Source organism: Xyrauchen texanus, chromosome 45, assembly GCF_025860055.1.
Source record: "Xyrauchen texanus isolate HMW12.3.18 chromosome 45, RBS_HiC_50CHRs, whole genome shotgun sequence".
NCBI classification, from domain to species: domain Eukaryota; kingdom Metazoa; phylum Chordata; class Actinopteri; order Cypriniformes; family Catostomidae; genus Xyrauchen; species Xyrauchen texanus.
The window spans coordinates 5,863,333-5,887,935 of record NC_068320.1 but is presented as its reverse complement, the minus strand read 5'-3'; the positions used below and the strand labels follow the sequence as shown (position 1 = coordinate 5,887,935).

General features: G+C 42.5%; 1 protein-coding gene across 1 annotated transcript in view; it reads left to right on the top strand.

Annotated features, from left to right (window-relative positions):
• LOC127637589 (inter-alpha-trypsin inhibitor heavy chain H5-like) overlaps positions 1-24,603 on the top strand; it is a 49,945-nt gene that overhangs the window by 12,148 nt on the left and 13,194 nt on the right. The window contains exons 5-11 of the mRNA XM_052118728.1: positions 3,473-3,732; positions 4,020-4,189; positions 5,201-5,317; positions 5,820-5,991; positions 6,220-6,532; positions 13,010-13,641; positions 13,775-13,825. Coding sequence (XP_051974688.1) covers positions 3,473-3,732; positions 4,020-4,189; positions 5,201-5,317; positions 5,820-5,991; positions 6,220-6,532; positions 13,010-13,641; positions 13,775-13,825 — 1,715 coding nt within the window. The remainder of the gene's footprint in view (positions 1-3,472; positions 3,733-4,019; positions 4,190-5,200; positions 5,318-5,819; positions 5,992-6,219; positions 6,533-13,009; positions 13,642-13,774; positions 13,826-24,603) is intronic.

Here is a 24,603-nt window from a genome sequence, read left to right as displayed (position 1 = left end):
GATTTACACATTTTAATTTCATAAAAAAATTACATAAAAATGGATTAAGTAATCTTTAACTAAATAAATGAATAATAAAAAAACTAAATATTATTAGTTTCATTAATTTATTAATATTTTGTAAATAATTACACAATAAATATGATGGTATTTTGTTATACAACAAATTCTGCACTTGATTAAATGTCAAAAGGGCTTGCCACATACACTGATGAGCCAAAACATTATGACCACTCACGGGTGAAACGAAAAATGTTGATCATATCCTGACAAGGCCACAGGTATGGAATGATTTTCCGGACATTATTCAAAAGGAATTGCAAATTGTATTTGCAATTGCGTTTTCAATTTGTGGACGCATAAAATGTGACATAATCCAAACGCAATTGCAAATCGCGCATTACCGTTTGCATTTTCGTTTAAAGGGTAACTAAACCCTGAACCAACTTTTTTTAGTTAATGATCTGTAAGCATGGGGCTTTATTATTACTGGTCATTGATTCAAGTAATTTTTTTGACATTTGTGTATAAAGTGTTTTAATTCTACAATATATGGTGTAAAAACGTCTGAATGCTGCCCTCTTCAGTTTGAACGGTGGCTACTGCAGTTGAATTTTCCTATTGGCTGTTGCGGTACTTTGTGACGTAAGCGCTGACAGCTGACGTAAGCAGGTTCCAGCTCACCACGCCAGATTCATGTACATGTCGTCTTGCGACCATGTGAGGAATAATAATAACATAGAGTCTGACAGCAGCTGTCAATTAATCCGTCACTACGAGTCTCAGCTCTGAGTAATTCCCTTAGTATTTCCATTGACGCCTTACACGGAAACCTGTCAATCAGGGTCAAGGGTGGGATTATGCTATGGGGCGTGTTTGTCTTGGGAAGTGACGTCACTCACAGTCAACGGTCAAGAGTCATTATATAAACAAGCATTAATAGTAATGGACCAGAAATCTGTAAGATCGCATCACTGCATCATTCTAAGGAAGCATAATATCTTGAGTTTTGACAGTTTTGTAAATTTTTCTTTTTTAAAACTAATTTTTAAGTGTGTGAACAACGTTGCACTAGTACATAAACAAAAGAGCGGAATAAGAACTAGAGGCACAATAAGTGGAAACTATAGCCGTAAAACGTAGAACAACATTTGGTCAGACATCATTTTCAGTAAGAGGCATACATTTGTGGAATGCATCTGAAATTAAAACATTGACAGACTTCAAGGTTTTTAATACACATTTAAAGCAATGGCTGAAACTGAAACAACTTTGTGAACACTGACTGTACAGGACATAACACAGTGCATACAAACATAATGTTGCATATGTGAGCACGCACAGACATATGCACCCTTTTGTGTTCTTGTATTGATAAATGTGTCTAGACTTTGTTTTATAGTGACTTCCACATCTACTTAAGCCCATATCTTATTTCATATACGGGATGTATTTGTTGTATGTATTTTATTAATTATAAATCTTAAACTCAATACTCTGTAATTTTTGTTTTAAATTTATAAGCCTAACCAGGGACAGGGGTTGCAAATTAGTCATGGCTAGAAACATGTATGCGTGGCATCTACTTTGTATTCTTTATAAAGCAATGTTCTATGCATTTGTCCCTGTCAAATAAACATTAAAATAAATACAAAATAAATAAAGAGGTGATGCCCTGAACAGACGCCGGTTTATTTGATCTTGACCGTCGACTGTGAGTGACGTCACTTCCCAAGACAAACACGCCCCATAGCATACTCCCACCCTTGACCCTGATTGACAGGTTTCCGTGTAAGGCGTCAATGGAAATACTAAGGGAATTAGTATTCCATTTGAGTTTTGGCTGGCTACATACGCGACGGTGAGAAAGTGAAAAAGCAGAAGTGGTAATTGAAATTGCTATTTAAATATGACAGGGCCAAAACTCGTAAGATATGGGAAACACAGTTGCAAACGGACTTTGCTTTTCCATTTGAAATCTGGCAGTCACTGTGCGTTCGCTTAAACGAAAATGCAAACGGTAATGCGCGATTTGCAATTGCGTTTGGATTATGTCACATTTTATGCGTCCACAAATTGAAAACGCAATTGCAAATACAATTTGCAATTCCTTTTGAATAATGTCCGGAAAATCATTCCATACCACAAGGTCTGTGTAGATTAGATGTTAAGCGAACAATCAGTTCCCATGTTCAATGTGTTGAATGCAGGAGAAATGGCCAGGAGTACCTGTTTGAATTTGACAAGGACCAAATTGTTATAGCCAGATGACTGGGTCATCTCTGAAATGGCAAGGCTTGTGGGGTGTTCCCGGTCAGCAGTGGTGAGTACCTACCAACAGTTGTCCGAAGAGGGACAAACCACAAATTGGTGACAGGGTGTTGGGTGCCCAAGGCACATTGATGCACGAGGGCAATGAAGGGTAAACTTGGTCCAAAACGACTGAAGGTCTACTGTGCCACAAGTCACAGAAAATTGTAATGATGGTTACAGAAGGAATGTGTCACAACAAATAGTGCATCGCACCCTGCTGCTTATGGGGCTGCATAGCTGCAGACTGGTCAGAGTGCCCATAATGACTTCGGCCCACCGTCAAAAGCGCCTACAATGAGCACGCAAGTGTCAGAACTGGACCTTGGAACAGTGGTCTGATTAGTCCTGTTTTCTTTCACTTGAATGTCTGTGCATGTGTGCGCCATTTACCTGGGGAAGTGATGGCACCAGGATGCACTATGGGAAGATGACAAGCAAGTGGATGGAGTGTGATGCTCTGGGCAATGTTCTGCTGGGAAACCCTGGGTTCATTCATGTGGATGTCAATTTGATATGTACCACCTACCAAAACATAGTTGCAGACCAGGTACACCCCTTCATGGCAATGCTACTCCCTGATGGCAGTGGCCTCTCTCAGCAGGATAAGGCAACCTGCCACAATGCACACATTGTTCAGGAAGGGTTTGAAGAATATGATGAAGAGTTCAAGGTGTATCCCTTGCCTCCAAATTCCCCAGATCTCAATCCGATTGAGTATCTGTGGGATGTGCTGGACCAACAAGTCTGACCCACGGAGACCACCTCACAACTAACAGGACTTGAAGGATCTGCTGATAATGTCTTGGTGCCAGATACCACAGGACCTCCAGGGGTCTTGTGGAATCCACGTGTCAGCGGGTTGGCGCTGTTTTGGCGGCACATGGATGACCAACAGCATATAAGGCAGGTAGTCGTAATGTTTTGTCTCATCAGTGTATGCAAGAAGGATGTATTGGGCCTAAGACTGTTATTGATTAAATTGTCAAACCTATTATTAATTTGCCTCAAATTGAGTGATTGAGAAATGAAGAAAGCTGAGATTTATTTTTCCTCTCCAAAACCATCTTTATTTAAATGTGGTTTGGCAAGTGCCATGAAAGATTCCTTTGGCAAGAATGAGAGTAACAGTGTCTTGCTTTTTCACCTCTCTCTCTGTCAGTGAGGGTGAAATGGAGGTGTTTCGCATGGAGGTCACTATTCCAGGACGTAACCGTGCCATGTTCTTCCTGACCTACGAAGAGCTTCTGGAGAGGCGATTGGGCCGTTATGAACATGTGACCAGTGTTAGGCCCATGCAATTGGTCAGCAAACTCAGTGTGGGCGTTACCATTGTGGAGCACTCCCGCATCACTTACCTAGAAGTCTTACCCTTACGGAATGGCAAAACTTCAGCTTCCAATGGCAACGGGAAGGCAGATGGTAACCAGCTGTGTCAACCAGATGCTTGAGTGTATATTTAGATGTGTTGTCGCTAGTGTGGATTAAAATATAACTTAAAAACAGCAACATAGATGGCACCATTCAGTACTTTTCTTTGGTATTGGTATGTTTCTATTGAAAGTTTTATTTCAGTTCATCTAAAACAACAACAGGTCTTTACTAAAACTTCTAAAACATTTCTTATTTACTTCTTACTTCTAAAAAAACTTTCAAAAATGTCTGTTGTAGAGACGTTGCACTTTTTCAAACTCTCACTACTCCCTCAGGTAATGTAGGACCACCAGTTTCCACATTAGTTAAACAAAATGAAACCTTCTGCAAGATCAGCTTCACTCCCAACATTGCCCAGCAGGCCAAGATTGTTACCAATGGAATGCTGGGAGATTTTGTGGTGCACTATGATGTAGAGAGAGAAATGGGCATCGGGAATATACAGGTATGTGCACGCATAATATATTAACATATATTAAGTAGGCCTACACATTCGTATGCATTTTCATTGAAATTCAATACTTCACATAGTAGTATTGTCTTTCAATTGTATCTATAGTTATACTGTGGGATATAAACTATATATATTGCATTTGAAAAATAAATATGTTAAAATTGCTACATTTTATATACACAATTATATATAATAGATAATTATATTATATATAGGCTATTATGCTAACTAAATAACATTTTAAACATAGTATATACTGTATATTGTACATAAATGTCATGTTATTAAACAAGTATTTTTTCTCTTTTATCTTTAGCTAGCAAATAAGCTATATTGTATAAAAAGTTGTTATGAAGGATTGATAATAAACAAATGTGAAATGTTACATATCGCAAATCATAATATTACACAATTATATTTGATTTGATATTTGATTGTATAATTATATTATATATAGGCTTTTATAACACACACACACACACACACACACACACACACACATTACATTTTAAAATACATTATATATAAACACAATAAATTGCATATTGAGTACATTTCTGTCTTGCTATTTGATCTTTAGCTAGGATATAAGATATTTTGCATAAAAAGTTATAATTATGGATTATATTTTAAGAAAAGATAAAATTACAAATATATTTAAAACTTAATGAATAATTGTAAAACATGGTACACAATGAAAAATGTATTATTACACACATATATATATAATATATAATTATTTATATATTATACATTAGCTATTATAATATAGAATACTGTTACACATTAAAATACATTATATATAAATATAGAAATAATAAATTACATTTTAATTTTATATATAATTTAATTATACTATACACAAATATGTTTAAAACACAATAAGAATACATTGTGTTATAAATGTATCATACCTTATTAATGTTATCATTCACTGTTTTATCATTACACACCATTTACAAACAAGACTGAGTGTCAGTAACAGTGACCTCTTTATTTCAGGTGCTCGATGGACATTTTGTGCACTATTTTGCCCCTAAAGACTTGCCTGTAGTGCCTAAGAATGTTGTATTTGTAATTGATTCCAGCGCTTCAATGCTTGGGACTAAAATCAAGCAGGTAAATACACTGCAGTCAACACTGAATGAAGCATCTTCCCCTAATTATATTATTTAGTCTGAAAAGGGCGTAGATGTAGTGTGTAATTTCTGTCAAATGGTTTCCCGAAAACTCCCCCATCTGCCATTAATTGGTCAAAACAGATTGTCCCACCCAAAGCTCACGCCATTGTTGAGCCAATGTTCCTGTGTCATGCTGGACGACATGCTCAAACAAAAAGCATTTTTTAAAGGCCTACAAAATTACAATGTTTACACTTTTTGGGTAAATCAATGGATTAAATTAAATTGACTAAGTAAACTTAAAAATGTATGTTCAACATTCCTAATTTTCTCTGTAGAGTTATTCACTTGTGGTGAGCTGTTCTCTATATGAGGCAATGATATTATGACACATTTCTCCCAGCTGGTTTTTCTGACCTCATAGCTGGACATACAGATACACACACCCTTCTCAGAACTAGTGTTCAGTAATTGGTATTTTTTCCCAATCTCTCATCCAGACCAAAGAGGCTTTGTTCACAATCCTACGTGAGCTGCGACCCAACGATCACTTCAATTTTGTCTCTTTTTCCAATCGCATCCGTGTATGGCAGCCAGGCAAACTAGTGCCAGTCACACCCAACAATATACGTGATGCCAAGAAGTTCATCTACCTGATCTCACCCACTGGGGGTAGGAAGTCTTACACTTTCATTAACACATGCTGCAGCATTTCCTAACAAAATTTATGTTAATTTATTTTAAAGGAATAGATCACCCAAAAATTTGGAACATTCCATCATTATTAACTTACTCTGATATCATTCCAAAACCATATGCATTTTTTTCAACATCCAACACATTTCCATTTTTGTTTAACTCACTCAATCATGCTTCCTTTCATTTTAAACCCTCCCCCAGGCACTGACATCAACAGTGCCATTCAGACAGGCTCGAAATTGCTGAGTGACTACCTATCCAGCACAGAAGAGGCCCATCACAACAGTGTGTCACTCATCATCTTCCTGACGGATGGGCGGCCCACGGTAGGTGTTGTGCAGAGTCAAGCCATCCTTGGTAACACCAAAGCAGCAGTCCAGGAGAACTTCTGCCTCTTCACCATTGGGATGGGTGATGATGTGGACTACAGGCTGCTGGAAAGGATGTCCCTGGAGAACTGTGGAACCATGAGGAGGATCCCAGAGGACACTGATGCTAAAAATATGCTCAAAGGGTGAGGAACATGAGGTCACCATATGTTTGTGTAGTCTCTGAGACTAAAAGTGAGATAATTTCCCCCCAAACAGATTAGGTTTTTAAGTTTAATGATGCATTGCGTTTTAAATAAACAAAACAGACCTCTCTACCCTAAACCTTAAAGGTGCTATATGTAATATTTTTACTGTACTTAATCATAAAAGTCATTAGAGCATTAGGTAACAAAACTTTTTACTCTGTTTTACTCATTATTTGTGTGAGAGGAAATGAAAGTGGTTGTTTTAGCACCTCTGGTTATTATTTAACACGGAAACTGCCGTGATACAAATATTAGCCATGTAAAAATATACTGTATGTAGGTAAAGTCCTACAAAGGTATAGTATATACAAATCAATCATTTGTTTCTCATTTATTATTCACTACATTGCGAATACCACAGTTTACTATATGGGGGAAGAGTTAGCAAAATTAGTAAATTCACACACAACTTACATATTGTGAAAAAGTTACATTCATGTTGTGTCCTAAATTAGGAAATCGGATCTGACCATTCAGGGGTGCATTTCCTGTTCAACGACGTAACTCACTGCTTAACTACCACAATACGAAATTGTAGGAGAAATGAAATAGCTAGTTTTTAATAGCTAGACAAAAATGCAATGTGCATTTTGGAATGCGACAGATACACAGCGCTGCAATAGAGGTATTTCCATTTACATCAGACTCTGGGATTCCCCCTATGCACTTGAGCACATACGCACATGCTTACTCTTCAAAAACATATAAAAACGCCACTTATGTGTTAACATTGACACATAAATTCAAATCGCATCTGCTAAAATGCTTTCTCTTCACAGCCTTCAGTCTCTTCAATGACTGCTTTCGGGTTTATATTACGTTTCAGAACACTGCTTTCTGCAAAACCCATGATTAAGCCGTTTTCTTAAGTGCATGTAAACATGGTCAAAGTCTTGACAGAATGAAATATATACTGTATATGGAATAAAATATATTGGAGCATCAGTGAAGTGAAAGGATGTCCACACAACAAACTAACAAGGAACTATGCTTCTAACCACAGGTAGAGAGCTGTAGTTCGTTGGAACTATGGTTTCAGGAAACATCAACATCATTGAACTATGTTGTAATGATGGAAAGATGGTTTTGGGAAATGCACCCCAGACTGAAATGCATTTCCAAACATTTAATCCATTAATTGGATTTCAAACTATCTCGTTTGCATCTAGTTTGTTAAAAAATTATTTCATGTTTGTTTTTCAGATTTATAACAACTAAATGTATTTGAAATGATTTTTTTTCTTTGTGTCTGAACGAAGTGTATGTGTGGTGGTGGGGACATGGTTATGTGCTGGTTTTGTGAATGGAGAGAGAGATCATGTCACAGTCTCTCTCCCTCGTGTTTCCTAGGACTCTTTTTTAAGTGTTTCCTACAATTCCCAGTATGCTCTGCCTTCACCACTGCCATCTGTTCCCGATCATTCTCACCTGTTTTCCATTCCCTCATTAGCTCTTGTTTGTATATATACCCTCTAGTTTTTTGCATTCCTTTGTCAGTTCTTGTTTGTTGTTATTTGAGTTCACATTTGTTTCACTTTTATCATCTTCATTAAAGCTTGCAATTAGGTCCTACATCTCCTGTCTCATCTCAGCCACGACTCCTTACAGAAGAACTGACCAACAAAGATCTAGTGGCTGTCCGAATTCTGCTTTTCAAGCCGGGGGAATGTCCAGCTGAGGATCACATCTGTGAGTTCTTAGAACTAGCGAATTTAGTGCACTATCCAGACTACTCTCTGGTGGTTTTCTTCCGGACCGGTCTGAATAGTGCAACTGATTCCTCCATTTGATCCTCACTGGTCAATCTCTGAATATGTTGAGAAGGCTCTGGAATTTTGTGGTTCCCCTTTCACAGTGGATTATGGCGGAAACCCTGGGCCAAAACCTGCATCTTCGGCTCCTTGCTCCAAGCCTTCCACGGCCCCTTGCTCCAAGCCTTCCACGGCTCTTTCATCCAAGAATGCCATGCCCAACGAGCCAGTGCCCATGCCTGTGGCCTCGCCCGCTCCCATAACTATGCTCCCAGCTGTCCGGAAAAGGAGAATGAAAAGGACAACTTCTCCCCAGTCTCTGCCCATGCTCACGACCATGGAGGTTGTTCCCCAGTCTCTGCCTGTGCTCACGACCACAGAGTTCATTCTCCAGTTGCTGCCTGTACTTTCGATCATAGAGGTCATTTCCCAGTCACTGCCATCTCTCGTCGAGCCTCCCATGGCTCCACATTCCATGGCTTCGCCCCTCGAGGCTCCCTCAGCTCTGCCTTCCATGGCTTTGCCCCTCAAGCCTTCCATGCTCTGCCCCTCAAGCCTCTCATGGTTCCACCTTTCATGGCTCTGCCCCTCCAGCTTTCCGCGGATCCTCCTTCCTTGGCTCCGCCCCTTAAGCCCCTCACGGCTCAACATTCCATGGCCCCACCCCTCAAGCCTCTCACGGCTCCACCCTCCCCAGCTCCGCCTCACAATGCTCCGCCCCTAGAGCTTTCCATGTCTCCGCCTTTCCTGGCTCCACCTCCCTTGGCTCCTCCCGTCTAACCTCTCCAGGCTCTGCAAGCCTTCGTCGAACCTCTCTCGACTCCACCTGCCTAAGTCTGTCCTCCTCGGCTCCACCTCCTGAATCTTCCACGAATCTGTGGCTGCCTTTCAGGCCTCCTGATCCAGTCCCTGCCCTGTGGCCGCCTCCCAGGCCTCCTCACCCAGTCCCTGCCCTGAGGCCACCTCCCAGACCTCCTGACCCAGTCTCTACCCTGAGGTGGCCCTGCCCAGATCTCCAGACCCAATCATTACCCTGGGGTCTCCTCCCTGGCCACTAAGAACCACTGGTGCCGAAACCAAGGAGTAAGGGAGGAAGAAATCTGTCATAGATGCCTCACCACTGGAGGACATGGTCAAGACCCTAGCCAGGATCCACCAGGCCCAATATCAGGCCCTTCTCGAGCTGTGCAGCAACAAAAACAGCAATACATTGCTCTCCTCCAAGCACAAGCGTAGGACCAGTAGATGTTCTGGAGCTTTATGCACCAGGAAGGTGCTGCCATCGCGACCCCGGAACTGCCCCACCCCAGGGCCCGCTAATCAAGATGGGCCCTCTAGACGGTCTGGAGGCCTTCTTGAAGCTCTTTGAGCTGATAGCGGGGACATGCGGATGGCCGGGTATCCAGTGAATAGTTCAGTTAATTCTCTACTGGGAATCCCAACTTGTGGCACAGCAGTTACCAGCAGAGAACCTACTGGTGTATGCCGAGAAAAGCCATCCTGCAACGGGTCGGCCGGACACCCGAGAAACAGCGCCAGCGCTTCCACTCCCTGACCATTGGTGAGCACAGCCGCCTGTTTACCTTTCACCCAACAGCTCCAGGTCGCCTGTCGGAGGTGGTTGCTGGCTGAGCAATGTGACATTGGAGCTGTCATCAATCTCATGGTATGCCCGCCGTCGCTCCAAACGGCTATCCATCTGGCAGAGGACCACATGGTGGTGGACTCGGGAGCCAGCACGCCCCGAAATCCTTCTCTCTCTCTCTCTCTCGCTCTCTCTCATTCTCCTGACTCCTCTTCTCCCCCTGATTTCCATCCTGTTCCTCCCACACCGGCTCCTCATCTCCAGGGATTGCACTACCCACCGGTTTCCTCTGCCCCTCACCACTCTCATTCCCAAGGTGGTGGACCCGCTGTCACGGGAGTGGTGTGGAGCCTGGGCTGGTCTGTTGGAGCTATGAAGATCCCAGGCATTTCCGGGACCAATGATGGAGGTGGGGACATTGGTTCGGGTCCCAGACTCGTTGCAGGCTGCTCACGATCGAGCTGGTACATACCGCATACCTGTGAGTATTAAGGGGGTACATACCAGGCCTTGGTGGATTCGGGTTGCAACCAAACCTCCATCCATCAATGCCTGGTTCAAAATGAGGCTTTGGGTGCAAGTCACAAGGTGCAGGTAAGGTGTGTGCATGGGGATCTCCATGATAATCCTGTAGTGACTGTGACGATTCAATTTCGGGGACAAAAGCATAGTGTCAAGGCTGCAGTTAGTTTGCGCCTCACCCATGCGCTAATTTTGGGCAATAATTGGTCAGGGGATTTCCCTTTGGAACAGATGCAAGAAGAGACTCTTAGGCACACTTTCAACCAAGTGAGAGTGATTGATGGCCACCATCTTCAGCCAGACATTGCACTCACCTATCCGTATTTTTGTATTATAAATGACTGTTTGGATCGAGTCATGTAGGATGCTCAGAAAAAATTAAGAAATTACTCAGTTTTGTTAACAAAAAAACATTGGGAAATGTTATTCCAGATGGCAACCTATAGTCCAATGGCGGGCTTGAAAAGACACTGAAGCATCTCTATTGGCCGGGAATGCGCAGGGATGTTCACAGAATGTCAGCTGGTGAATCCACCAGCCATCCTAAGAGCGCCTTTGCGCCCGCTTCCTTTGTTCGAGGTCCCGTTCGATAGAATTGACATGGATCTCGTCTGGCCATTAGAGAGGACGGCACACGGGCAACGCTTTGTGTTGGTTCAAGTGGACTACGCAACATAATATCCGATAACACACGATGCCTTTGTGCAACATCTTAACATGTAGTGTTGCGGAGGCACTCTTCAAAATTATCTCCCAAGTGGGGATTCCAAAAGAAATCATCACTGATCAAGGCAATACTTTTATGTCATGTACTGCGAGCTGTACGAATTATTGGGCATCAAGTAATTTCGGAGAAGCGTATACCACCCGCAAATGGATAGCTTGGTCAAAACAAAATAATTAGTAAGTTCGTGCAAAAAGATACACGGAATTGGGATAAGTGGCTTGAACCCCTGTTATTCGCAGTGTGAGAGGTCCCGCAAGCCTCCACGGGGTTCTCCCCATTTGAATTACTGTATGGGCATAAGCCTTGTGGTATCTTAGATGTCGTGAGGGAAAATTTGGTGGAGGGAACTTAAAACAGCAAAAACGAACATACATTGGGGCAACTATCAAAGGAGAATTTGCTACAGCCTCAAGAACGTCAGACCCAGCTGTATAACGGGGAGCTTGGCTACAGGAATTTACACAGGGAGATAAAGGTCCTTGTATTACTACCCACATTAAGCTCTAAATTGCTCGCAAAGTGGCAAGGGCCCTTTGAGGTCACACAGCGAGTCGGGGAAGTCAATTATGAGATTAAACGCATGGATGGGGAGGAGCACGTCAGATTTACCACCTCAACCTCTTAAAACTGTGGAGACAGGTGGTCCTCGTGGCTTTGGTGATGGTGGTATCGGAGAGGGAGGAGCTCAGGCCGGAGGTGAACTTAAAAGCTAATTTGGCACCCCGGTCACTTGTGGAAACCACCTCTCTCCGTTGCAAATCACAGACGTGGCTTGGTTGCAAAGGGAATTCTCAGACGTGTTCTCATCCTTTCCCGGTCATACAAACCTCAAAAAAACACCTTATCATGGTACGCAATCATCCCTACCCGAGCACAAAAAAATTGGTTAGAGAAGCCATACTAGATATGGGGGTAATAGAAGAATCCAACAGAGACTGAGCCAGCTTGATGGTTCTGGTTCCAAAGAGCGATGGCTCAGTATGGTACTGTGTGGATTATAGAAAGGTCAATGGAGTGTCTAAATTTGATGCATACCCAATGCCTTGTTTTGACGAACTGCTCGATTGGTTGGGCGCAGCTAGCTTTTATTCAACACTGGATACAACAAAGGTTTATTGGCGGATCCCCTCAACTCCAATGTCCCGGTGCTGTACATCAGCTGGAAGTTTTTGGCGAGAGAGGGAAGTACAGCACCGTTGAGAAGGAGTATCTGGCCATCAAGTGCGTGGTGCTCACCCTTCATTACTACCTCCTGGGATGGGCTTTCTCCCTCTGTTCGGACCATGCCCCACTCCAGTGGCTACATCGCATGAAGGATACCAACGGGCGGATCACACATTGGAATCTGGCTCTTCAGTCTTTTAAGTTTGAGGTGGTCCAGTGACAGGGGGCACAGATGGCTGTTGCAGAATTTCGCTCCTGAAATGGGGGGTACTGGGCAGGCCAGATGGATCCCCAGCCTGAGTCTGGCGATGGGGGTATGTGTTGGTGGGGAAGTGGTTAAGCGGCAGATTGGTGAATGGAGAGCGAGATCAGGATTACTTTTAGTAAGGTAACACAATGCTACACAGCACAGTAAAGTAAATATAGTAAAACTGTGTTAATTAATTTTTTTTAGGGTTTCTAGCCAACCTGGTTTTTACACTAATCTTGTAAAGAAAAGTCAAAATGATAGGTCAAAATTCACTTAAGATGCCATGGGATGTCAAATTCTTTACACAAGGCTTTACAGATGGGCCCTACTCTATAAGTTCAACAATTTAAATGTGAAGCATGCATGACTTATTAACCCACTAACTGAAGCAACATGCTTTCCTTTTCTCCTATAGGTTCTACGATGAGATTGGCACACCACTGTTATCTGATATCCGGGTGGAATACTCAGAGGATGCTGTGGAATACATCACTCAGAACCTTTTCTCTAACTACTTCAATGGCTCAGAGCTTGTCGTGGCGGGAAAGCTGACCAATCGCAGCTCAGACTCTCTACATGTTCAGGTGACCGCTAGCAACAGTGAGCGAAGCATCTTGCTAGAGAAAGACGTGTCTTTACGGGAACGTGAGCGGGAAACGGAAAGGCAGCTAATTGAAGCAGAAGCGGGACCGAATGCGGACGGTTATGTGGAGCGACTGTGGGGATATCTGAGCGTTAAAGATGGACTTAAGGGACGACTTCGCAGCCAGACAAGCAGAGAGCGAGAAAACTACACGCACCACGCTACGAATATTTCTTTAATGTACAACTTCCTAACGCCGCTTACACAAATGGTCATGGAGAAACCACAAGTGCTTGCCAATGGAACTTTAGCAGAAGCAGTATCCACAGAAGCCCTGCCCGCCAAAGCTCCACCCTCTATTGAATCATTCAATCAGCTATCGGAAGATGACAACAACCTAGTACCCCAGAACCTCATCAGAAATGGACAACCGAAAGCGAGTTCTGCAGTTGCTAAGGAAACAAGTATGTTTAATAAAGTTTTGGGGTTATGACTTGCATACCACAATACAAGTCAATTGACCTTGAAAGCATTAAGGTGAATCAACACTAGTTCAAACAATACATGACAATGTAACTGTTTTTCTCTTATATGCAGGTGTCACACGCAAGCCTGCAAAAAAGTCTATCACCCTATCCAAAACATCCGGTATTTTAAAATGTTTCTACATCTGTTCATCTGCTATACATTTCAATGTGAATATTTGTGTGTAGTTGAAAGCAGTAGGAATTTAACAGCTCTAGTGTTAGTTTACATCAACTGTTTGGTTTGTAATTTGTGCTGTTCAGCTAAAGGGGCTTCATCAGAGTATAGTAAATTGCTACTGAGAGTTGTGTACAAGCTCTAATAGAAATGCGAGAGCTTGTGATGGGAACTGATAATTAGTGGTGTTTGCTGAGGCAAGAATCACTATTACTATTGCTTTTACTTTAGGCAATTACAACAAAACTTTGTCCCAAAGTTTTAAACTTTAAATAATCCTGCACAATTTATGGACATGAATGATAACTCAAATAATTCGGCTTATTGAGTAGATTGAGTACTCAAACAGAATTTTTCAGCAGGCAGGCAATAAAACTGATAAAAAATCCCAGTCTTAAATTGATGGAGGTTCCATAGACATATCATATAGCAACCAAACAGAACACCCTAGCAACCACATAGCAATGCACTAAAAAATATTCAGAACAACCTAGCAAACTGAATTAGCAGGAAGTAATACACTGATGCCTCATGACCTTTTCCAAAAGCAATAATCACCTCTCCCAGGGTATCTGCTGCTTTAGGGGGGGTGTATGCTACTCCCAAAAACAATACAGAACAGGTGGCGCAGCTGTAAATACCTATAAAACTGAGATCTGGGAATCCCAAAATGTATTGAATCTAATTTTAAAATGATCTCAACATTCCATTCTCATTAAGGTTACCGAGTGTAGAAACCCCCCACACAATCCACTCTCATCAGCTGAAAGGGGACTTATTAATACATAATTTAGGGTTCAGCCATATGCTGGAGGCAAAATTTAAATAAATGTCTGAATTAAACTCTCTGGACACCTTTGTTCATACCGAGTGCAAATGCGAGATAACGGGGTGTAACTTAAGTTCTCAGATTAGTTTGATAGAGAGGCTTTAAATAGAAAAGTACTTCCTGTTCAATACAAAACCAGGGAGGTGCTCTCTCAGGTGGAAGCGACAAACGAGCCAAATGTCTGAGACCGAATGCAAAATAATAAAACAAAATCTTGGGTAGGCCTAGGCCACCTTTGTCAATTGGCCTATGTAACTTATTAAAACGTAATCTAAGACGCTTACCATTCCAAATGATAGCTATGCTATCAAATTGCTTGAAATAAGAGAGGGGGACATCTACATAGAGATTGTAGTAGGTAGATATATTTTGGAATACAATTAGTTTTAATAACATTAACCCTCCCAATCATAGATAAGTGTAATGAAGCCCTGGCTGCTAATGGTTCCAGGGCAAAACAAAACAATAATGGGGAAAGAGGGCAACCCTGCTGGGTGCCCCTATCCAGAGTAAAATAATCAGAAATTAATCCATTTGTTTGTACCGCTGCTACCTGGTGTCTATAAAGTAACTTGATCCAACCAATAAAAGTATTCCTGAACCTGTATATTTCCAAAATGTTAAAAAGATATTCCCATTCTACCATATCAAACGCCTTCTCAGCATCAAGTGTGATGGCTGTGACCAGAGTCTGATCATTCGCCACTGAACACATGATATTGATGAAACGCCTAATGTTATCAGAAGAGCTGTGGCCGAATAAACCCTACCTGATCTATATGTATAAGAGATGTCATAACTTTACTTATAACAGAATTTTTACAATATTTTTACGTCTAGCTGAATCAGGGAAATTGGACGGTAACTCTTACTCTCACTTGGATCTTTGTCCTTTTTAAGAATCAGACTGAGCCGGGCTTGTGTCATGGTTGGCGGAAGCTTTCCATTCTTTAATGATTCTGTATAAACTTTTTTTGTGGAGCCAGTCTGGCCCCGGAGCCTTGCCTGTAGGCAAGGCCTTAATTACCTCACCAAGCTCCTCTCAGAATCAAGAATTTTTGTTTTACTCAGTCATCAGATTAGGGAGTTCTTATTTATTTCAAAGTGTTTTTATTGTTTTAAATGTACATAACACAAGCAAACCAACATACATTCTCTTATGTCATACAAGGCATCCCCATCCACAAACCTCATACTTTGTATACATTATTTCACATACCCCCTTTCATCGCAGATTGGCATCCAAGGTTCATACAAATACTGAGAATGCACACAGAACACAAAAAAAGGGGGAAGAAAAGAGAGAAGGGGGGGCGAGAACATACATTTTTAATCTAAAGAATTAGCATCAAATGCATTTTCATAATAATCCAAGAAAGGTTGCCCTACATTCTGAAACCTTTCTGCTGAGTTTTGGACTGTAGCTCTTAACTTTTCAAGCTGGAGGAAGGACATAGTTTCGCACAGCCAACGTGAGTGTTTTGGGGGTGAGGAAGATTTCCAATTTGTAAGAATTAGTCGGCGGGCTAACAGTGTAGAGAATGCTATTAATTGAGATTGGCCTCTTGAAACCCCAACTTTACTATGTACCACCCCAAATATTGCAATGATAGGATCCGGATCGATATTCTTTTTACAAATGTAGGTGAATGTATTAAATATCTCCGACCAGAATGTGCCATGTTTGGGCATGACCAGAACATGTGAGCCAAAGAAGCAGGGGCTTGGTGACAACGTGTACAGTTGGGATCCACATCAGGATATATTTTGGCCAATTTGGTCCTAGAGAGGTGCAGGTGATTAAATACTTTGAATTGTATCAACCTGTGCCTAACACAGATAGACGATGTGTATATTTTATGTATAGCTCTTTGCCAAATTTCGTCCGTCAATTCTGTATCTAGATCCTCCTCCCACTGTACCTTAAGAGACAGAAGAGATGGGCATTTCATGTCCTGAATAGCAGTATACAGCTGGGAGACACCACCCGAGAGATGGGGCTTGACCGTCAGACAATGATCAAGAGGGCCGATATTTGGTTTTAAGGGGAATGAACGAAACTGGGAACGGACAAAATCGTGGACCTGAAGATACCTAAAAAAATTTGTTTTTGGTAAACTTAACTCATTAACCAAATAATCAAAAGAAACGAAAGTGCCATCTACAAAAAGATCTCCTACACAGTTTATGCCTTTTCTAGCCCAGGTGAGAAAGGCCGTATCTATAAGCGATGGCTTAAAAAGAAAGTTTGAGGATAGAGGCATAGACACCAAAGCTTGTATGTGACAAAAATGTTTGCGAAATTGGGTCCATATGCGTAAGCTGCCTCTTACAATAGGATTGTCCGTATGTGCACCCACTGCCACTGGCAGTGGAGCACACAGCATTGAGGCCAAAGAGACGGACGAGCATGAATGTTGTTCCATTAGACACCAACTCGGACTACTCCCACCAATACAAGCTCCATACCATATTACTAATTTGTGAATGTTTGCAGCCCAATAATAGTATAGAAAATTTGGTAGATCTAGTCCAGCATTCTCCTTGCGTCTCTCGAGAACTGTTTTTCATACGCGAGGTATAGTTTTGTTCCATATAAATATACTGATGTGCCTGTCAAGCTCCTTAAAGAATGATTTGGGTATGAAGATTGGGACTGTTTGGAATAAGTACAAGATCTTAGGTAACGTTACCATCTTTGTTGAATTAATACGTCCAGCCAGGGACAGAGGCAGAGTAGACCAACGATTAAGGTTCTCCTTGATTTGTCCTAAGGCTGATTTAAAGTTGTTTTGGAATAGGTCCTTATATCTACTTGTGACACTTACTTCCAGGTATGTCATGGGGCCCTCTGTAGTCCTGAATGGGAATGAGTCAAAGGATCGGTTCCGAGCCAAAACATTAATTGGAAACAAAACACTTTTGGTGGGGTTAATCTTGTACCCAGAAGATTTACCAAATTGAGAAATGGTGTCTAGGCATTCTGGGATTGAAGTCTCTGGATCTGATAAAAACGTCAGCAAATCATACAAAGACACTTTATGAACCAGGCCGCCCCTCGTGATACCCCGTATATTGTTATTACATCGCAATGCCGCAGCAAGTGGCTCAATGACCAGATCAAAAAGAAGAGGAGACAATGGGCAACCCTGTCGTGTCCCTCTCTGAACAGTGAAATATTGCAAATTAAAGTTATTAGTCCTCACTCTAGCTTGGGGTGCTGCATACAGCGTCTGAATCCAAGAAACAAAGATTGGACCAAAGCCGAATTTGCTTAGAGTTTTGAAAAGGTGTCCATACTCAATTCGATCGAAAGCTTCTAGTGAAATCACTATTTCTGGCGAGTGAATCGAATGTTTAGAATATATTATTTTAAAGAGGCGACGTAAATTGTGAAAAGACTGTCTGCCCTTTACAAAGCCTGTCTGGTCAGGATGCACAATTTTTGGTACTATAGATTCCAATCTTAAAGAGAGAATCTTTGTAAGTATTTTATAATCACATGCGAGTAGGCTGATCGGGCGATAAGACTCGCATTTAGTGGGGTCTTTGTCCTTTTTGGGAAGCACAGATATTGTGGCTTGGGTCATGGATGTAGGCAGTTAATAAGGCCACATAGAGTAACGTAAACATTATACATTATATCATCCTACATTAAATAAATAACACAGTGTACATGAAATACATATTAATGAATACCTAATATATATATTAAAAAATAATTAAATCAAGACATAATAAGCAAGAGGGCTAGAGACGTTTGAGAATTTAAAAGCTCCACCGATTTGGGAACAAAGGTTGCCTTCCTCCTTTGTGTCCTACAACATGGACAACGAAGCCGTCGCCGTGAAGGAAGCCACTCAAAAACAGAGAACATTACATGTGATGTGTCTCGCAAGATCCTTCCAGCCAACCTCAGCGTTTGCTGTTCACTTATAATAGAAAGAGCCCTAATAGGGAGTCCAATAATTTTTGAGCAGACTTTAACTGTGCGCTCCAGACTATTTCTATTTTGGAGGCTTATAGAATGAAACCAGCAGACGATGGAAAATGTAATGACACTTTCAATGTAGGAGTAGTAGAACATAGTGAGCAAGTTCTTCCTAACTCCAAAGGAATTGAGCTTCCTTAAAAGATACTGCCGCTGCTGGCATTTCTTCAGTATCTCCTCTGTATTGGAAGTAAATTTGAACAGATTGTCAAAAATTGTCCCAAGGTACTTGTACTCCTTGACAATCTCTATAGGCTTCCCGTGAATAACAGTAGATGCTGCCATAGCCACCTGCCTCTGCTTATTAGAAAAGGTTACTACCATCTCTTTAGTCTTATTCAAGTTAAGCTCCAAACAGGAAATGTCACACCACTCAAAAAATTCCTGAAGGGCTGGGCCATGATGCTGTGAAGGGCCTGAAAGCAGAGACAGTAAAACGGTATCATCGGCAAACTTAATCAGATGACAATTAGGTTGAGTAGATCTACATTCGGTCGGTATACATAATGAAGAGCAGAGGTGAAAGGACACATCCCTGGGGAGAGCCAGTTGAAGTATATAGGAGGTCAGAAAAGATATTATTGACCAGCACTCTCTGAGACCTATTGGTTAAAAAATCAATTACCCAGAAAATCATTTTGTCCTCCAGATCAAAATGACTAATAAGTTTCTCAGCAAGAATATGTGGCTGTAGGGTATTAAAAGCCGAAGAAAAATCAGCAAACAAAAATCTGGCTGTGGTATTAGGAGACTCAAGATGCTTATGAACAATGTCTGTGATAAACACCTTTGCATCATCAACCCCTCTACCTGTGCGATAGGCAAACTGAAGTGGATCCAACTGTGAAACAGTTACTTTAGTGATATAGTTTTTAATAATCCTCTCCATTGCCTTTATCACAAGAGAGGTGAGTGCAACAGGTCTCAGATCGTTTAAGGATTTTATGGAACTCTTTTTTGGTATCGGAATAACAGTGGAATGTTTCCACAGTTGAGGAACTACACCAATAGCCATAGATTTCTGAAATAAAGTCTGAAACACCCCCCAACTGCTCCGCACAGTATTTTAAGGTTCGGCCACAGATAGTATCCGGCCCAGGTGCAGATTTAACTTTGGTCTTTTTAAGAGCTTGCACCACCTCCTCCATACTAATAGTAAAGGCAGAGTCACCAGATTTTAAAGTAGAAATTATTGTTTCCACTTGAGTGGTATTGTCTGTCTCAAATCTGGTGTAGATAGAATTGAGATCGTTAGGAAGAGATGTTAAACTACTTCCTACAACCTGAATGTGCCTACGAGCAGTGGGAGCAATATTAACTGCTGCCATATTCTTAAGACCCTGCCAGACTGTATGGAGGTTTCCTTGAGTAAATGTTTGCTCAATCTTGTTCTTATATTTCAGAACGAGGCACAGTAAAGGTATCAACTTAGGGGCAAAAGCCTTATAAAACTCAATTGGATAGCCATCTGGGCCTGGTGCCTTTCTATTTTTCATTGATCTAATTGCTTGACTAATCTCAGTTTCGAATATCGGCTGCTCAAGGATGGCCTTATCTTCCTCAGCTATAGTCGGGAGAGTTACATTGTCAAGAAATACATGGTCACTAGGATTGTCTGAAGAATATAAGGATGAATAAAATAATCTGAATTGCTCATTAATGTCTTTGGGGTCAAGCTTAACTTCTCCATCCGCAGTTTGTATTTTTGTAATAAAATTGGCAGCAGAATATTGACGCAGCTGGTGAGAGAGTAACCTACTTGCCCGCTCTCCATGCTCGTAAAAGTTTTGTCTAGATTTCAGAAATTTCTCTCCTGCCACCATAGAGGCAAGAAGATCAAATTCAGTTTGCAATGCTATTCTTTTTTTGCGGAGGTCAGCTGTAGGGGCCGAGGAGTGTTGCTGGTCAACATCGTGGATTAGATTGATCAACTCATTGTAGCGTCTAAACCTGCTTCTATTAAGACGGGCAGTGTATTCTATTATTTGACCCCTAATATATACTTAAGAGTTTCCCAAAGAATTAAAATATCAGTGTCCGGCAGCTGGTTAGTTTTAATAAGAAATCAATCTGTGTTGAAATAAAGTCTACAAATGTTTCATCAGACAACAAAGATGTATTAAATCGCCAATTACACTGAATTGGCCTTCTAACCTGGAGCCAAAGCTCCATAGTGACCGGAGAGTGGTCAGAGATAACAATGCTTTCATAACTGCAAGACTTGATTGATGAAAGCATTTTTTGATCCAGCAAAAAGAAATCTATCCTTGAGTATGTTTGATGAACAGCGGAGAAGAAGGAAAACTCCTTTAACGTAGGATTTTTAAATCTCCATGGATCTACTACGCCACTAGAACCGCAAAGAGCATTTATAGTAGTTGCAGATTTAGAGGGGGAAGGAGGGGCTGTAAATACTTTGGAACGGTCTAAAGAAGGTTTAAGAACCATATTGAAGTCTCCACCTAGAATCAGATGATGTGTGCCCAGCTCTGGTATACGGCCAAACAGTTCTTTAAAAAAGTCTGGGTTATCCCAATTTGGAGCATACACACTAACTAGGACCACCGGCACGTTATAGAGTCTGCCCTGGACAATCACAAAATGCCCGCATTTATCACTAATAACACTGGTTTGTATAAATTGTACATTTTTGCCAATCAAGATGGCTGTACCGCGAAATTTAGAATTTAATTCAGAGTGGTAGACCTGTGATACGCATCCTCTCTTTAATTTAGGAATGTCTGTTGTGCGAAGGTGTGTTTCCTGTAGGAAAATTATCTCTGCTTTCAATTTGTTTAAATGTGAAAACACCTTACTTCGCTTTACAGGATGGTTGAGTCCCCTCACATTCCAGCTCACAAATTTAGTCGCAGGTCTATCCTTTCCATCTGCCGAACCCATGACTGATAAAGTCCAACTCAATGCTATTGTGAAAACTCATCCCCAACTCTAAGAAAGAGAAAGAAAGTAAAAGAAAAAAGAACAAAATCACAGAGACAGAAAAAAAAACGACTGTGCAGAGTAAAAAGAAAACTTTTAAATCACCCATTAACAACACAAACCCCTGCTGGTCCCTCCCCAAATGAGAGACTGCAACACACAGAAATCACAAAAAGAGTCATTTTCTGCCTGTGTCACTAAGGGGGTCATGTGTCCACACTAAAGTGCGCATTCCCATGTATCAATACTGTCCAAACAGTGCCGAATACTTCCCCAGCTCCAGCTGGACGCACCATATATGTAGATCGTGTGCCTATTGTCATGTATGCACCACTACACGCAAGCACTGTTCCCACAGTTATAAACACTTCCCCAGTAAAAGCGGGAAATACTATAAAGGTAGCGTGCGTGCCTGCTGTCCTGCATGCACCCCTACACACAAACACTGTATGCATAGCCAAAAACCCCCCGCCGAGAGCGGGAGGCTTTATGAAAGTGGCGCGCGTGCCTACTACGGTATATGCACCCCGACCCATAAGCACTGCCCATACAGTTTCAAACAGTTCTCTGTCTCATGCCGCAAGCATCACAGATGCGACGCGCGAGCCAGAAACTCCCGCTAAGAGCGGGAAGCTTTATGAAAGTGGCGGCGTGCCTATTACAATGTATGCACCCCCACCCGTAAACACTGTCGATACAGTTTCAAACATTTCTCTGTCTCATGCCGCAAGCATCACGGATGCGACGCGCGAGCCAAGAAACTCCCCGCTAAGAGCGGGAAGCTTTATGACAGTGGCGCGCGTGCCTATTACGATGTATGCACCCCCACCCGAAAACACTGTCCATACAGTTTCAAACATTTATCCAGCTCATGCTGCGAGCATTTCGGAGATAGCGTGCGTGCCTGTAATCTCACACGCACCCCTGCACTCGGCACTCAACAAGGCTGCTCAGCACACGCCCGCGCCTCTGACAGCTGTAAGCTCAGTGTTAGCACAAGGCAATTTGCCGGTGGGGCCCATACGTCACTGCAACACGCCCCCAGCCAGCATTCAGCCCATATCTGTGCGAGCAAAAGCCTGGGAAAAAATCCCCGACATGCCGAAATGGGTTTTGAACATAATAAAACACGGTTACTCGCTTCAATTCGCTCGCAGACCACCCCGCATTTCAGCGGTGGTCGAGACGAAAATGAGGAGAGATGTGTCACATGTTCTACGCACCGAGGTGCTCAAACTAATAGAGAAGGGCGCTATAGAAACTGTTCCTCCCTCTATGAGCGAGGCAGGTTTTTACAGCCGCTATTTTCTCGTCCCGAAAAAGGACGGTGGCCTCTGCCCCATCCTAGATCTCAGACATCTGAACAAAGCTTTAATGATTCGCTCGTTCAGAATGTTAACGACCAAACATATCCTCGCGCAAGTTTGCCCCGGGGATTGGTTTCTATCAGTGGATTTGAAAGACGCTTACTTTCACATTCCGATAGCGCCTCATCACAGGCCTTTTCTGAGATTCGCTTTCGAGGGACAGTCATACCACTACACAGTACTACCATTCGGCCTATCATTGGCCCCCCGTACATTCACAAAATGTATGGATGCAGCACTTTCCCCCCTGAGACAGCGGGGAGTGCGATTACTGAATTACCTCGACGATTGGCTAATCATAGCACAATCAGAGAGTCAGTTAACGACGCACAGATCTTGGATTATCAGCCATCTAGAATGCCTGGGTCTGAGAATCAATTTTGCAAAGAGCGTGCTATCCCCCAGCCAGAATATCTCCTTTCTGGGAATAGTGCTAGACTCAGTGCAGATGACGGCGCGCCTCTCATCAGAGCACGCGCTCTCTATTCGACGCCTTGCAACATCATTCAGACCGGGCGCGCGCGCCCCCGTCAAACGATTTCAAAGGATGCTCGGTCTCATGGCCTCGGCATCAGCTGTACTCTAGCTAGGATTGTTGCACATGCGTCCTCTCCAACGCTGGCTCAAGAGCCGTGTCCCCACTCACGCGTGGCGCTCGGGCCACTTTTTAATCAGAGCAAATCACGGCTGTATAAAAGCCCTGACGCCCTGGAAAGCCGTCGACTGGTATCGAACCGACGTGAGTCTGGGCGTGAACACATGGAGAATAATGATCACGACAGATGCCTCCAAAATAGGATGGGGGGCCCTTTACGAGGGCAGGCCTGTCTCCGGCTTTTGGTCAAACCCATCTTGGCGGGCTCTGAGCGCGTGAGCGCGAAGGCACTCTGAACGTGCCATTGGTCGCACGTTCAGAGTCGCCCCGTCATTGGTTCGACCGAGCTGCCTCGCTCATTGCTGTATGCTGTGCAGCTGCAATGCGTTTTACATAAAGACTTCAATATTTCTCGAGAAACTGAGTTTTCCCATAGCGTATGCTACTTACGCAATACTCATTCCCTCCTCTCAGGGAACCGAGGTTACGTGAGTAACCGAGTCGTTTTGCAGGATACAACAACTCGTATTTTACTCCCTCGCATTGCCGTAATAACTGTCTCACCTGTCCGAAAGCCGCTCTCTGTCCCGCCACATTCTGCGTGTAATCAGGGAACACTCTGATAATGTCGCCATTTTCAGATACAAGTTTTGGAGATGTAACAGCCTTCCGTAGAATGCTTGCTGCAAAGTACGGTGAGCCCTATCAATAACGGGCGGTTCGTCCAGGCCCATCACTTTTTTGCAACGAAGGTGCTCGCTGAAACGCCTGCCTCTCGTCCTTCTTTAACCCCAAAGATGCGTAGATTACATCTCCGTGATTTCGCTTCCAAATCCTCAGCCTTTGCCGCTAAACTCACCACCTCTTTTTTCAGTTCAGCCACCTGCTGCTCCAGATTATCAACAGCATCCGAGTGAGTGTTAGCTGCAGTTTCCAAGCCTGCGGTGCGCTCCTCCAGCGCATTAGCTTTGATATTAGCCTGATCGATTGCACCCTTTAGCT